General features: G+C 38.9%; 2 protein-coding genes across 5 annotated transcripts in view; one reads left to right on the top strand and one right to left on the bottom strand.

Moving 5' to 3' along the window:
- The window catches only part of Pits (Protein interacting with Ttk69 and Sin3A), a 275,032-nt gene that overhangs the window by 99,803 nt on the left and 158,916 nt on the right, over positions 1-16,313 (bottom strand). The gene's annotated exons all lie outside the window — the stretch shown is intronic.
- Positions 88-15,597, top strand: LOC117989805 (speckle targeted PIP5K1A-regulated poly(A) polymerase-like). Of its 2 annotated transcripts, XM_069503867.1 has the most exons (9): positions 88-201; positions 340-420; positions 1,388-1,601; positions 4,212-4,512; positions 7,547-7,810; positions 9,805-9,960; positions 10,578-10,699; positions 11,175-11,375; positions 11,939-15,597. In XM_069503867.1, coding segments are annotated over exons 1-9 (2,718 nt in total). In that variant the 5' UTR covers positions 88-199; the 3' UTR covers positions 13,316-15,597. The 2 variants fall into 2 exon arrangements, with proteins under 2 accessions (XP_069359968.1, XP_034833108.1); XM_034977217.2 differs by lacking the exons at positions 88-201; positions 340-420; positions 1,388-1,601 and adding an exon at positions 7,003-7,097 and having other exon boundaries at positions 4,371-4,512.

The following is a 16,313-nucleotide window of genomic DNA, read 5'->3' as shown; positions in this document are numbered from 1 at the left end:
ACATGGATGATCTGTGGACATGTGGACATATTGACAAAAATCTAGAAATCTAAAAAATTGTCTATGGCAATTTGTGACGCTGTTTCCTATTCTACTATAACTTCAGGTTGAAATTTTATCAAAATTCTTAATAATTTTCATTGCAACTCAATAGAATAATCAAGGAATCCTGTTACCGTAGTAGTACCGTACTATTTAAATGTACTTATGATAGTCCTTGTACCTACTTTATCATTTACATGCATATCATCCTTTCATTTCAATCCATAAACATGTGTTGAATTTTCACGCCAGTCTCTATATAGTTTCTTGTGTTGCAATATTATCAATATTTTACAGGAATAACAAAGATATACAGCTCAGCAAAACTCTATCGTGGCTTCTTCGACACGGCGCAATTAAAGAAAAGCTTACAATAAGGTACTTCCAATTAATAATACACACGAAAGTGTACTTATCTTTTTTTGCTGATTTGCAAACAATACGGATTCTGTTGGCTTGCAAATAACAGCTAAGCGTCTGGTTCGCGAATCAATTGTTGGCAATTGAATAAAAATTTAATCGTGGTATTATTATAATCATAGTGTGTTTCTTTGTGTTATGAAGTAACAAAACAAACCTTAAACAAAGTATGTAAACTTCTACCTACCTATCAATCTATATCGGCGAAGTTCGTTTTATAGTATGTATATGTAGGTACATTGTTACCTACTCATAGTTATCACAAAGAATAAAATAGTTTTGTGATACTTATCATTCACTAGATAGTTGCTTGCAACTTCGTCCGCGTGGAATGATGTTTTTGTAAAATCTCGTGGGAACACTTAACTTTTCCAGGATAAAAAGTAGCCTATGTTCTTTCCCGGGATGTAAGCTAACTCTGTACCAAATTCCATCAAAATCGGTTGAACTGTTGAGCCATTAAAAGCTAGCAGACAGACAGACACACTTTCATATTTATAATATTGTCATATTTACATGGGTATAATTGAATGGGCTGTTGATATTTCTAGTTCCATAGTTGATAATGATGATGATGGTTTGTTATAAACATTAGATGACTCTTACACTCACAATGTTCTCTATTAACAGCTTGATATTTACTTTTAGTCTCCAATTTATTAAAAACGAACTGATATCCGCGTGGATTTACATTTTTAAAAATCCCGTGGGCACTCTTTGATTTTCCGGGATAAAAATTAGCATATGTGTTAATCCAGGGTGTTATCTATCTCCATTCCAAATTTCATCCAAATCCGTTCAGCCGTTTTTGTGTGATTAAGTAACAAACATCCATACTTTCACATTTATAATATTAGTAGGATTATGTGTATCAAAGAAATCATCATTTTTCTCATCATTTCAATAAAGAGCTAAATGTTTGCAGCCCAGAAGGTTACATATCAGTCCAGGACATTCTGCAGCACAGATTATGCAAGGGGAAATATAATCTGAGTGACGTACAAAGAGTAGTCACCACCAATGACAAGCAGAGGTTCAAGCTGAGACACAACCCCAGCACTGATGTCCTTGAGGTTAAAGCACATCAGGGACATACAATTAAACAGATAGATGAAAGCGGACTAACACCTATATTAGAGGTATACTTTTTAATTTATTACTAACTAGCAACCCGCCTCGGCTTCGCATGGGTGCAATGTAGATATTAATGTGGTGGCATTGAGATGTCATTGCCTCGGAAACTCTCAAATGAGAGGAATTTTTTCCGACCTAATTCATATTATTTCAATTTCTCTAGGGATTTTTGAAAAATTAAACTATAGCTATAAACCTTACTCTTAAATCATTCTATCTGTTAGTGAAAACCGCATTAAAATACGTTGCGTTATTTAAAAGATTACACGTTCATACATACATACATACATACAGACAGCGGGAAGCGACTTTATTTTATACTATGTAGAAACTAGCTGATGCCCGTGACTTCGTCCAGTGGAAACCAGACACGTGTACACTTGAGGTGTCGGCGCGGCAGAGACTGAAACTCTGGCCCAACTGTTTTATTATACTAACAATGTAACGAAGTGTTCCCACAATATTGCCCCATTAAAAAAAATGAACTGAAAAGTTTTATCAAAAACGGTACATCATTACTGTATATATATATTATTGTATGCCTCCTAGTGCGTTCAGGTCACACGTACACAAGGGGTCAGCACATTGTGCGCTCGTAACCGGATCGCCTCGCTACCTACTTATCTACTACTATGATGCAATAGTTTGTTTAAATTTAAAAAACATTCCCCCACATACTCACATTTTCAGAATCACAGAATCACTAACAAGAGTATAATTTCAAGGACTATAGGTAGACTAAAATCTCGTGAAATGAAATTCCAAATTGAGCAACTCTGTGAATATATATATACAGGGTTACAGGAAAAGAGGACACGATCCCGTTAAGGGGTTATAGTATAAGGCATTAGCTATAAAAAAATACACATTTTGTGAAAATTTCATGTTCGTTCGTCCGTCCGTCCGTCTGTCCGGCTGTCCGTTTGTCTGTCAGTGGACTGTATCTCGTGAACCCTAATACGTAGAGACTTGAAATTTTTACAGAATGCGTATTTTTATTGCCGCTATAACAATAAATACTAAAAATTACAAAATGGCTGCCATAAAAATTAAAAAAATATTAAAGCGTGTTATTTTTTGTACGATGGTACGGAACCTTTCGTGTGCGAGCTCGACTCGCACTTGACTTATTTTATGTTACCTTTTGACCTTATTAAAAATAATCTTTAACTATTTTGCATTAAACTCGTTTTTACATTGATTCTGATTTAATTCTTTGGCAATAGCATTTGTTAGAATTTTCTACCTCTCTTTGTTGTGTAATTTTTTCTTGATTTTATGATTTTTTTGGTAATTTTTTTGTACCAATGGATACCTAACGAAACGTAGATGTTTTTAAAATAATCCGCAGGATAAGTGCCATAGTAATTTTTACAGAAAATTTGCAAGTTATTCAAAGAATTAAATTTAAAAATCGAAAACTTGTTCAGTTTTTGGGCTGTAATTTTAAAATGCTTGAAGTTTTTTTTAGTTTTATAACACCCCTTTATCAAGAAAAAATTTTAAAAATGAATAACTCGAAAACGATACACTTTCGCATAAGCACTTTAGGGGTCGTTTGATAGCTAATGTCCTGTACTATAACCCCTTAACGGGATCGTGTCCTATTTTCCTGTAACCCTGTATACATAGTATAAGTCCCGCAAATTGCTGTTGGGCTGGAACCATGTCTCATTAACATCGATTTGACGTCAGCCGACATAAAAATATACCATCAGCTCGAAACTTCAGTCTAGTGCTGAAGTCACTAAAATGGCGGCCACGCGCATTAGCAATTGGCGGGAATTATACTCTGTGGTGAATATTGGTTTTTTTTTAAATTATTCACCACCAAGTACCTACTATGTGCATAGGATATTCACAGAGTAGTGTTGCTAACTTTGGAATTTCATTTCAGTATTTTTCATGAGATTTAGGTCTACCTAGTTATGGTTCGCCCATCTGTATTAGATTAAGACGTACCTACCTATAGTGTTCCACGAATATGTGGAATGTGCGAGATCAGCGTCTAGACGCTGTGGCGACTTGCGCGTCGCCCGATTAATATGGTATCATTAAACTAGCCTCAATATCGGCTATACGTGTTTCATTTTAATTATTAACACTATTCCCTGATGAAAATTTCAGGGAAAACCCTAAAAGCTCCCATAATCAAAAGTATCTATACTTGATGTAAACTATAGCGCTTCTCCTTAGCAATAGATAACAACTAATTTATCTATTATTAGTAATGTTTATAAGTAAATGAATTGTAAATATAATAACCTTCTCCATTCACTTTGTGTTGAGTAAGTACAACTTATTTACTAGCCTCCAATATCTATATTTAATAGATTTTGTTGAACTAACTTATGCGCGTTCGCGTGGACTACGTAAATTTCAAACTCCTATTTTACCCCCTTAGGGGTTGAATTTTCAGAAATCCTTTCTTAGTGGATGCCTACGACGCGCGACGTAATAATAGCTATCTGCATTCTGCATGCCAAATTTCAGCCCGATCCGTCCAGTATTTTGAGCTAGGCGTTGATAGATCAGTCAGTCAGTAACCTTTTCCTTTTATATATTTAGATTTGTAAGAAAACCCTATATCATATCATTTATTTGTTTTGTTTCAGCCAAAGTACAAAACAGTTGTCCACGGCACATACAACAAATGTTGGCCACACATTAAAGCAAACGGTTTAAGTTGTATGCAAAGAAAACACATACATTTGGCCAAAGGTACCCTCCAGGAGCCTGACATTATAAGTGGCATACGGAAGGACGTACAAGTCTATGTGTTCATAGACTTGGCCAAAGCTTTGACGGATGGAATCAAGTTCTATGAGTCTGATAATGGAGTTGTATTGACAGAGGGCAATGAGAGAGGATATTTAGATACCAAATATTTTTCAAAAGTGATCCAAGTTGATACAGGTCAGTGAATTCTTTCGAGATTTTGTAATTGTAGTTATAAATTTTTTATTAGTGCTTTTACCCACACTAAAATTTTCTATTAATTAATTTTCTAATATTATAATTACGAAAATGTGTCTGTCTACCTGTCTGTCTTTCTGTTAGCTTCACAGGCCAACAGTTTAACCGATTTTGATGAAAATTGGTGCCGAGTTAGCTTACATCCCGGGGAAGGACATATGCATTACTCTTTGGTCAATCCTCTACTTGTCTGTGAAAGTCCCGTCAAAATAGGTCTAACGGTTTCGAAGATTAGCCCGTTCAAACAGACAGACAGACGAAAATTTTAAAAACGTGTGATTCAGTTATGGTACAACTCAAATAACCATATGTGCCTAATATGAGTTAGTTATTTCGATATTACAGACAGATACTTCAATTTTAGTATAGACTAGATGGTGATTTGGTTCGCGTGAATTTAGGTTTTTTTTTAATCCCGTGGTAACTTTTTGATATTCCGGGATAAAAAGTAGCCTTTGTCACTCTCCAGGTCTTTATCTATACCCATGCAAAAATCACGTTGATCCGTTACACCGTTGCGACGTGATTGAAGGACAAACCAACAAACAAACACACTTTCGCATTTATAATAAGGGTACTGATTTTACTAAGTATGTTGTAATAACTAAAATGGTAGAAAATAATGATTTAAATTAGAAATTAGGTACCTATAACATAGATTTTAACGAAATAGTCGTAAGTAATGGTTTGTCTAATCACTAAACACACATTGCAAATTACGAAGTAATCAGTACCCACATTATAAAAGCGAAAGTGTGTTTGTTTGTTGGTTTTTCCTTCAATCACGCCGCATCGGAGCAACCGAATGACGTGATTTTTGCATGGGTATAGTTAAAGACCTGGAGAGTGACATAGGCTACTTTTTATCCCGAATTCAAAGAGTCCCCACGGGATTTTTAAAAACCTAAATCCACGCGTACGAAGTCGCGGGCCTGAGTTAGTACTATAATAATTAATACAAATCTTTTGCCTCGTTTACTCTTTAATTATTTATTGATGACAAATTAATTAATACTGGAATAGGTGATTAACAAAAAGAAAATCTATAAATATAGCATTATTACATGTAATATCAGTTTTATTACAAGTGTAACAGTTTGTACACATGTGTCTCACATGTAGTTATGTACAAATATTTAGTGTTTGTTACATATGTGCTGCTGTGCTATGTATCATTGTTTTCTATATTTTCTAGTTATTATTATCTTGTGAGGTAATTATTTTTTTATACTACAAATAATTCCCTGTACGTTTGTAGCTTACATTTAAACAATTTTGAATAATGCAGCCGCAATGTCTAGTCTAGTCAATTCTTTAAGATGGCTATAGGTACTCTAAATATATAAAGCGAAAAGGTGACTCACTGACTGATTACTTATTGTATTTTTTAAATTTTTTATTGATCGAAAAACATAGATACAAGTACATCTGCATATTTAAATGTACAATACGTCCTTATAATATTTTTATTTAAGTAGGCATACAGAAACACGACTGTCGTGTTTCTGTGTTTCTGTAGGTAGGTATACACCTGTGTTTTAGGCGACGGCACTCTCCTTAAATTATTGACTCATATTATACAAAAGATATAAAATCTGCAGGTAAGATAGATATAAAATTTAACATGTTTACACCATATCAGTCACAATAAGAAAAGGTGTTTGTATGTGTGTGTGTGTGTGTGTGTGTGTGTGTGTGTGTGTGTGTGTGTGTGTGTGTGTGTGTGGGTGTGAATGGGTGTAAGTAAGTGATTGTAATCATTGACTCCATCGATTGACACATGTTTTATCCCTGGCCGCCGAAATGAGGTTTTTCAAAATGGCGGACTTGCCAGGTTCCATACAAAAATATTCGAATCCCTTTTAGTGCACTCTAAAAAACACACTAAGCTGTGGTAGCCTAGTAGTTAGGAGTTAAGACGTCCAATCGGAGGTCGGGGGTTCGATCCCGGGCACGCACCTCTAACTTTTCGGAGATATGTGCGTTTTTAAGTAATTAAAATATCACTTGCTTATCGGTGAAGGAAAACATCGTCAGGAAACCTGCATGCCTGAGAGTTCTCCATAATGTTCTCAAAGGTGTGTGAAGTCTGCCAATCCGCACTTGGCCAGCGTGATAGACTATGGCCAAAACCCTTCTCATTCTAAGAGGAGACCCGCGGGGTGATTACGTAAAACGTTGCAGTAGCGACAGCAACGCGACAGCAGTAGCAATGCGATAGTTCATTTGCTGTCTCTCTTCTTCTTCTTATTTTGCTTTGTGGCTATTGCTGTCTCTCTCTAGCCGAACGTTTGACAGCAATGCAAGCCTGTCGCGACATACGTGATCACCCCTCCCGCGCCGGCGATGGGTTGATCATGATGATGATGAAAAAGCACGCAAAGCAAGCACGCTAGACGTAGACTGGTGTTGACGGGTGCGCTGTTTCAGGCGCAGCTCTGTGGCCGTGAGGATGGAAGCCGCGGCGCCGCCCGTGCAGCCCGTGCAGCCCGCGCAGCTCAACGCGCGGAGGATCCACGTCTCTGGTAATATCCACATTTTTTGTCTAAATCTAAATATGTATATAAAAAGGAAAGGTGGACTGACTGACTGACTGATCTATTAAACGCACAGCTCAAACTACTGGACGGATCAAGCTGAAATTTGGCATGCAGATAGCTATTATGACGTAGGCAAAAATTTGAAAATTCAACTCCTAAGGGGGTGAAATAGGGGTTTGAAATTTGTGTAGTCCACGCGGACGAAGTCGCGAGCATTATAAATTTGAAAATTGCAGGTTTGTTATACTTTCACGCCAGAATGACTGAAGTGATTTGACTGATGTATGATGATGACGATTGATGGTACGGTGCCCATAAGGTGTGAGTTCGACTCGCACTTGACTTGTACATTTTGGTATATCTACACATTGGTCCTTACCTTATATCCTTAAACATTATCTAATACCTATATACCATGTATAATTTGTTTGTAGGTTACCCTGCATACACCCAGCCGCAAGACCTATCGCGCGTCTTCGCAAGCTATGGCACAGTCAAAGTGGACAAGCTAAACAACCGGTTCGCTGTGTTGACCTTCACCAGCGAGGACGAGGCGCAGGAGGCCTTGGACGACACCAACAAGGTCAACATCTACGGGGAGTTCCTCACTGTCAGCCCCTACACTGGCAGAGCGGAGCCCGCCACGCAAAAGCAGCCCGCCACGCCGAAACGAGAGTTCGTGAGGAGCAAACGGAAAGGTATGTCATCTTCAACAGTTCAAATCCCCTTTTACTTTTCTTTCGTGGAGAAATTCCACTGGTCACCACGGCCACCGTGGAGCACGATGGTTATGTTGGATTCCTACCTCACGACGTTCCATCCCACCGCTAACGATGGATTACAAGGGATCGGCAACTCCTCTTTTCTCCGCTAGCAGATGTCCGCCGAAGAAGACCCACCAGTGGAACACTACGTGTCCCCAAACACCGTTAGAGCGATCACGCACTTGTGAGATTTATAAAAAGTTAAACCGTGGGCTTTAATAGTGATGATAAATTAAATCCAATGATTACTAATGAAAGTTATCATTTATCAATTATTTGTCAGGTAAGTCCAAATACTAAGTAATTAAAAATCAAGCAAAGCATCTGCTGTATTATTTCAAAGTAAGAATCCTAATCATCTAAACAGGCTTCTATAATAATTAGAAGCTAACAACCTAGTGTTTACTTTTATCTCAATATATAAAATAAATAGCACAAGAGGGTAGGTGATAAATACAGAAGTAAAACCAACCAAGTCGAATAATAATTGAATTGTATTGTTCAGCATTGATTGAGTTTTAAATATCACAACAAATATTTATTTCGGACTCCCAAGTTTATGATTAGATGAATTTTAGCATAATAATTACGTATCCAATTTTATCGTAATATAACACACTCATCCGATCAGAGTCCGTGAAAAAACGTTCCGAAGCAGTCATAGAACTATTCGTATGGTAGCTTATGCACTACATCCGACTTCCGTCATCCGTGAGAATGATGAATCTCAGATGTGCTTCAGATTCAAATCGGACATAAGACGTAGATATGTCAAATATGTCTATTGAATAGCTTGGATTTGGATCAGAGATCGGATTAGCGCCCAATATCCGAATTCGGTCCGAGTTTTTATATCCGTATTTTCACGGATTCGGATCGCTCTTAGAAGCATGCCGGAACCACAACACGCCAACCAACTGGAGGACCAGACTGTGAGCGACGGACCGCCCCGTGTCCATCATCCACACTCCACAGGTCCTGTCTGTAACTTAATTTATGTTCTTCTTCTTCTTCTAAATATATAAAAGGAAAAGGTGACTGACTGACTGACTGACTGATCTATCAACGCACAGCTCAAACTACTGGACGGATTGGGCTAAAATTTGGCATGCGGATAGCTATTATGACACGCGGACGAAGTCGCGAGCATAAGCTAGTTACTACTATGTAACTACAATTTCGGTACATGAAAAATAAAATAAATAAATAAATAAAATAAGAGGCTCATGAGAAGGGCGATTCCCTCTCTACATTCCCCATCCTCAATGAAAATTCAATAGATTCATGGTTGGTAAGCTGTAATAGCCTAGTGGTTAGGACGTCCGCCTTCTAATCGGAGGTCGGGTATCGATGCCAGGCATGCATCTCTAGTTTTTCGGAATCATGTACGTTAATTAAATATCACTTGCTTTAACAGTGAAGGAAAACATCGTGAGGAAACCTGCATGCCTGAGAGTTCTCCATAATGTTCTCAAAGGTGTGTGAAGTCTGTCAACCCGCACATGGCCAGCATGGTAGACTATGGCCAAAACCCTTGTCACTCTGAGAGGAGACCCGTGCTCTGTAGTGAGCCGATGATGGGTTGATCATGATGATGATGATTGTTTGTACCTTAGGCTGATGGTCAGGCGCTGGTAAGTTTCGAAATTTCTTTCTTCTTGGCAGTTGCGGTTGGTTTTTGTGGAATCTTGAGTTCTTCCTTTATTAATTTGTGTGTTGAAAATTGATGTATGTAAAAGTCCGTTAACGTTACGTGTTGAATAATAATTTGAAGCTCTTTAGTCCGTTTGCTGCCTAATGTCAGGCTGTCACATTACTGTCATATCACTGTCACTGTCAATGTCTCTAGAGTAGACCACAGACCCAGTGTGTTGTCTATGATCTATTTTATTATAATGTTGTGTTCACAACATGATTGTTTGTTCCAGGTGAAATAATACAGCCGAAGCTGATAGCCCTGACGGGCGACTTCCACACTCAGCTGGACAACATCCTCAACGCCGTTCGCCTCACGCAGGAGGAGGTGACGTCTCTCAGCGAACTGTACCAGGACCTGGAGTTTGTTCTGCAGCAGCAGTGGCCGGGTAAGTGCACAAACAACTGTACAGTACGCGGCAGAAACTAATGTACATTGACCTTAGAAAGAGATAGCAGATTTGTAGAGCGTTGTCCCTGTCGTTGAGACTGACAAAACGTCATATACAGTAACCAGTAGGGTGATTGTCTAAAACCTGCATAAATCATTATTACAATGTCAATTGTTCTGATTGGCTGAATTTGTGCGATTCTTGTTGCAACAATGCATTGTGGCCAATAGTGAGCGAGCATTAACCAATCAGAGATGATTGCGATCGTGACATTGTAGCTGTCAAACAACCGCGGTAGGGCCCCTGAACGCTAGCAAAAACTTAACGTTATTGTTATACTATGTATTACAAAGTAACCGTTTTCGGATTTTCCCCCTTATGTGTGCTATAAAACCTAAAACCTTACGTGTGCTACCTGCCTTTAATTAACAAACAAAAAAAATCTAGATCAACGGGAAGTACCCTATTTTTCTTTCCTACCCTACCCTACCCTAGGTACTAGGTACCCTAGGTTTCTTGACAGACAGACAACATAGTGATCCTATAAGGGTTCCTTTTTTTCCTTTTGAGGTACGGAACCCTTAAAAACCTAAACTACTAATGTTTCTCTTCAGGTTGCATGGCTGTGCCCTTTGGCTCCATCACAACAGGGCTGGGCATAAAGAGCAGTGATGCGGACTGCTTCATACAAGTGCCGGCCATATTCCGACATCTCGGCGCTAACTTCGTCAATAAGGTACTCATTGCTGAGGGTTATCACCCCATTCCATTAACCTATGACTGACTGACTGATCTATCAACGCACAGCTCAAACTACTGGACGGAATCGGCTGAAATTTGCCATGCAGATAGCTATTATAATGTAGGCATCCGCTAAGAAAGGATTTTTAAAAATTCAAGCCCTAAGGTAAAATAGGGGTTAGAACTTTGTGCAGTCCACGCGTACGAAGTCGCGAGCATAAGCTAGTAATATTATAAATGCGAAAGTGTGTCTGTCTGTTAGCTTTTTACGGCCCATCCATTCGACCGATTTTGAAGAAATTTGGTACAGAAATAGCTTGCATCCCAGGGAAGGACATAGACTACTTTGTATCCCAGAAAATCAAATAGTTCCAACGGGATTTTTAAAAACCTAAATCCAGGTGGATGAAGTCGTTGGTATCATCTGTATTATGTAATTACTTTACTTGACTTGTTCGTCTTGTTTCAAGGCAAAGAAGTTGCTCCAGCAGTACCCGCATATATTCGCCGAGATCCTGGCCATCCCGCGCGCCAACACGCCTATAGTGAAGTTCTTCCACGTCCCCACTCAATTCAACTGTGACGTCACGTTTAAGACGCCCCTCGGGGCCCAGAACAGCAAGCTGATCGCGTTCCTGCTCCATGCGGATCCCAGACTCATACCTATGGCGGTAAGTAGCTTTGTATAACGTTCACGGGAGGTAAACAACTAGTGGCGCCATCTCTTACCACTATCCGAAGCTAAAGTCCTAATGTACTTGAGGTACGTCCACATACTGATGTATGTTGGAGCACAGAACCAAACTGATCGCGTTCCTGCTCCATGTGGACCCCAGACTCCTATCGCGGTATGTACTAACGCGAGGTAAACTACGTTGGCGCCATCTCTTATTACTTTCCGAAACTAAGGTTGAAATTCTAGTAAGAATCAAGTCTGTTCAGGAGCTGAAACAAATAGAAAGCTCGAACCACGACTGACTTGGGCCGACCTCAACTTCGTCTTCAACACTCCTAACAATCCAAACGTAATTAAAGGACCAGTGGCGCCACCTCTTATCTTACCGAAATAATTGGTGTATGTTGATGGATTTGGATTTTTTGTCGTATTATATCGATGTTGCCGTGAAGTTTAGGATGTAACCCCTCTATCGTCTATCTTGGCTATAACACAATTAGTGCAAATTTTTCGTTCGGAAAAAAAATTGTAATAAATTTCTCTTTTTTTTAAATCCAGGTGTTCATCAAATACTGGGCGAAAGTGAACGGCTTCACGGGAACGGGCAAGCTGACCAACTATGCGTTAACCATGCTCCTCATATTCTACCTCCAGCAGCCCCCCGTGTCCATCCTACCGTCGGTCGAGTGGTTACAGCGAGATCGCGCCAACGACATCATCGTAGACGACTGGAACACAGGGTTCATGCACAGCCACGAACTGCTCCCCGCGTCCAATAATACCCAATCGATCTCCGAACTTTTAGGCGGATTTTACCAATACTACACCACCTTTAACTTTGACGAAATGGTCGTCTGTCCGTACACAGGTTACCCAATGAAAAAGGAGCTATTTAGAGACCTGAAAAATCTCCCGCCGGAATTCGAAAGGTATAAAATAAATATCGTGGAGAATTTCACCGTGCCGTTAAGAATCACGACGTCGATATGCGTCCAAGACCCGATAGAGCAGAGTCACAACGTCGCATCCGCCATCACCAGTCGACTCGCTGCAGAAATAAATGCGTACTTCAAGTTCGCGTCCACCGCCTACGAGAAAGAAAAGAATAAACAGTTCGCGAATTTCTTCAAAACCATTCTGTTGCAAAAGCCGAAACTACCCAGAAGAGGTTGTCCAGAATTCAGACTGGTGATGCACCCTCACATCTTACAGTGTATCGCGAACGCCGATTGGAAATCTGTAGTGCGAGACGTCATTATGCAAATGTTCGAAGGCTTGTGCAAGATTCCTTTGACGAAGGTGGAGGAACCGCCGAAGGCGGACGCGAAACGACAGAAGGAACGGTACACCGGCACGATCGTCAAAGCCATATGGAAGAGGAAGCAGTTCAACAAACTTTACACTGTCTCCAAACTCGATTTCTTAAAAAAACAGGTCCGGATTACCGAGGAAATCTTGAGTGCGGACAAAGAGTCTTTCAAAGTCGACTTTCAGTTGACGATGACGTTTTCTGCTGAAACGAGAACCGCGTCCGTCATTATCAAATTGGTGGAAGGTGAACCGTCTTTCTTTATAGAATTCGGCAAATTCTTCATGTCCAGTTTGCAGAACTGGTATATAATTCTTTTGAAGCCCTACTTCCGCGCTTCGAAAAAGCCCCAAGAAGAAAATTCACCCGTGGCTAACGGCAGCAAATCCGAAGACGAATGTCCATGTACAGAACATAACAGGGAAGATTGCGTTGGTATAAAAGCTGAGATGTTCCTACCGGGGGAGACCGACGAGTCTGAACTCACCATAGACATAAGCAACACCACAATTGACACTAAAGACTTAAATGACACTATAAACCCAGCCAACACTAAAGACTTTATCGACACTATAGACCCAGATGACACTAAAGAATCAAATGACACAAAAACAAGTACACATTGAACGCAATTGCCGTCAAAGTTGAAAATGATCGCACACAAATTAAAACAGTTAAAAATTTAATAGTTTAGTTTGAAAATGGGCTGCAATTTGCAAGCGACGACGACGCATGTAACTTTTAATGCTGATATTCAAATGACGTGCGAGCTGATTCGCTAACTCAGTGTCTAACACTGAATGAGAGCCACCGAGCTCATTTGACACTGGTTGGTTATACATTGGTACTGATTCTGAGCACAACTAAATTTTAGAGTATCCACATCCTCTTCTTACTAATGTAATATGAAAAGGACAGATACAGTTTGACAGTTTGAAATTTAATTTATAGCTGTCATACCTCGTGACTTTAGCTGCCAGTTGCGAGCCTATTGTTCTTTGTAGCGTGCATTAAAATTTAGAGTCATTTAATGTAAAAATCATGTTCTGTCCTTTTTTAGCAATAGTAAAAAGAAAAAGATGTAGATACTCTAAATTTAGTTTAAAGAAAGACAAAAGAATCGCCAGTTTTGCTTCATTGTGAAGAAGACTGGAGCCGTGCAGGAGCATCGTATATAAAAAAACGTATGATCTGTGTTAGTTTTAAGATTCACATTTTAAATTATCGATTATAAAGTACAAAAATTAGGTACATCAAATGTTTATGACGTCATCTATTCCTATTACAGGCTCCGATACTAAGCGCTCCTCTTGACGTTAGATAAAGAGTTACTGATTTGATTAGTTGACAACGTTCCTTTTCAACTGCAGTCGACCGCTCAGAGCAGTTGCATTGCGACTGCTCAAGCGGTTTTATGTATGACACTGAAATAATTCGCAATGCAGTAGTAGGTTGAACCGGTCAGTGATGAGTGCTTCAAGCTGTCCGTGCTCTTAGGCCAATATTTCACTTGGACACCATGGCGGCGCAACCACTCGCGCTACCAACAAAATGTATACAGCTCTATGGAGGGGGTACCTCATCTGTTGTCCACTTCGCTGATAATACTCTTATCTATTTGCAGTTCTAGTTTTGATCATGCGTTGCTTCCAGTTCGCACTGGTGATCTAATTATGTTTTTTGTAGATTTTTTTTTATTGAAATGTAATTGACGATTGTGAAAAATCCAGAACAAAGTTTTTTTTGTACCAAACGATGCCTGTAACTTTGTCCGCTTGAATTAACGTTTTTGAAAATCTCATGGGATCTCTCATTTTCTTTATCGCTGAAAATGAAAATGTCATGAGACAAGATTCAAGACTGTTTTTTAAAAAAAACGTATTCATCGTAATCGTATTGGGTAGCAAATTCTGCCTTTGATTGGCTGTAAAAAATATGTAAACAGCGAATGCAACCAATAAAGTGGCAGAATTCGCTACTGATTTAGATGAATAAATTTTTTTACATAATCGGGGCTTGGGTTATGTCAAGTCAACTGCAATTTTGCAGTCAGTCTGAATCCAAAGAGTTCCCTTGGTATTTTTAAAAATCTAAATCCACGCGGACGAACTAGATGTCGCGGACGTCGTGTAGTAGGTACAATAATACAATCTGTTCACTAAAATTGTGTCGGTACACCCGCAGGTGCACTTATTATATTTGATTCCATTTTATTTTATTTTACTGTTTGTTAAATAGATGTGTTTCTATGTTTATTGTAGGAAAATATAAATAGTAAACACAAGACTAGGTAGCAAAGAGATTTTTAATAAATGGTGGATGTACCTTTGACAAGATGCGGCATGTGCCAAGGAGGCACATGAGTAGATAATATAGACCAGAGGGGAAGCTTCATACTAGCGGCTGGCTGTAGGTTCACTCACTCAGCTCACGCAACCACGACGTGTCACGGACGCTCTGTTTGCCGCCAAACTGGGCGCACGGAGCGTCCGTGGCACGTCGTGGTGTGCGTGAGCTAGTGTGAAGCTTCCCCTCTGGTCTATAATATCTACTCATGTGAAGGAGGCGCGACAGAGGCGACCGTATCTATGCGAACAGACTTTACATGTCGCTGAGGTACATAAATAAATTCTGTTGTACTTTTATCGCTGAAATTGTAAGCTCACGTGGTTATTGAGCAGACCTAAGAAAATTGAAAGTAATAATTACATAATTAACTATTGTTAAGTTAGACGGTAGACCTGAAGGAGTTTTATAATAATTATTATTAGTTTCGACATTTGTTGTATTAAGATTTTACGTACAATTAATTATTATTTTTTTTGATAAATAAGCTAATGTTGAGTTGTCAACTGTTCTTTTTAATTATTTTTTTACTTAAAATGTAGATCTTGAAAGTGAACTATAATGGTTGTTTTATTTATTTATAACTAGCGACCCATCCCGGTTTTACACGAGTACCTAACAGATTTCATGACAAGGCTCTTGTGGCGCGTGGGGAAAATCTGAACGATCGGAACTAACCGTCATCTTGTGAAGTGTCACGGTGAGGTCACGCCGTACATAGAGTAATAAAGGTAGATACAGGAACGTTTCCTTTCTCATTCATACTAAAAAGAGAGCACAGATAAAGTTACTAATGTGATAAACAGAGACGCAGCTAACCTATTATTTGTCCCTTATCGTGTAACTGGTTTTTTTCAAGAATACATACAAGGCATGCAACTTTAGTTGCGAAACAAACTGAGAATTCGTGGCGTAATTGTATTTCTCATTAGTTATTTACTTGTTTTCATATAAAAAACGTTTAATACAAATATTGACTACTTAACAATGGTAATAATTGTCGTGTTATTCATCGTTACGTCGCGCTATCGCTATCTCATACGCGGTTACACAGTACTTAAATCTACCTATTGTTCTATCTACGGGTCACACTGTCCCTATATGCAGTGTTGCTAAGTAAAAAAATCTGAAATTCATATAGGTATAATATAGTAATAATATAGTAATATAGGTAAACTGCATGATAAGTTGAAATTGCATGTCCTATAAATGGTTTTTATTATTCTTTAAGCGTATAATTTACCAATTCTGAATAAGTAATTTGAGTTTGAGCTTTCT

Source organism: Maniola hyperantus, chromosome 16, assembly GCF_902806685.2.
Source record: "Maniola hyperantus chromosome 16, iAphHyp1.2, whole genome shotgun sequence".
Lineage (NCBI taxonomy): Eukaryota > Metazoa > Arthropoda > Insecta > Lepidoptera > Nymphalidae > Maniola > Maniola hyperantus.
Note: the sequence above shows the minus strand (reverse complement) of the source record. Positions and strands in the feature narration are given on the sequence as shown.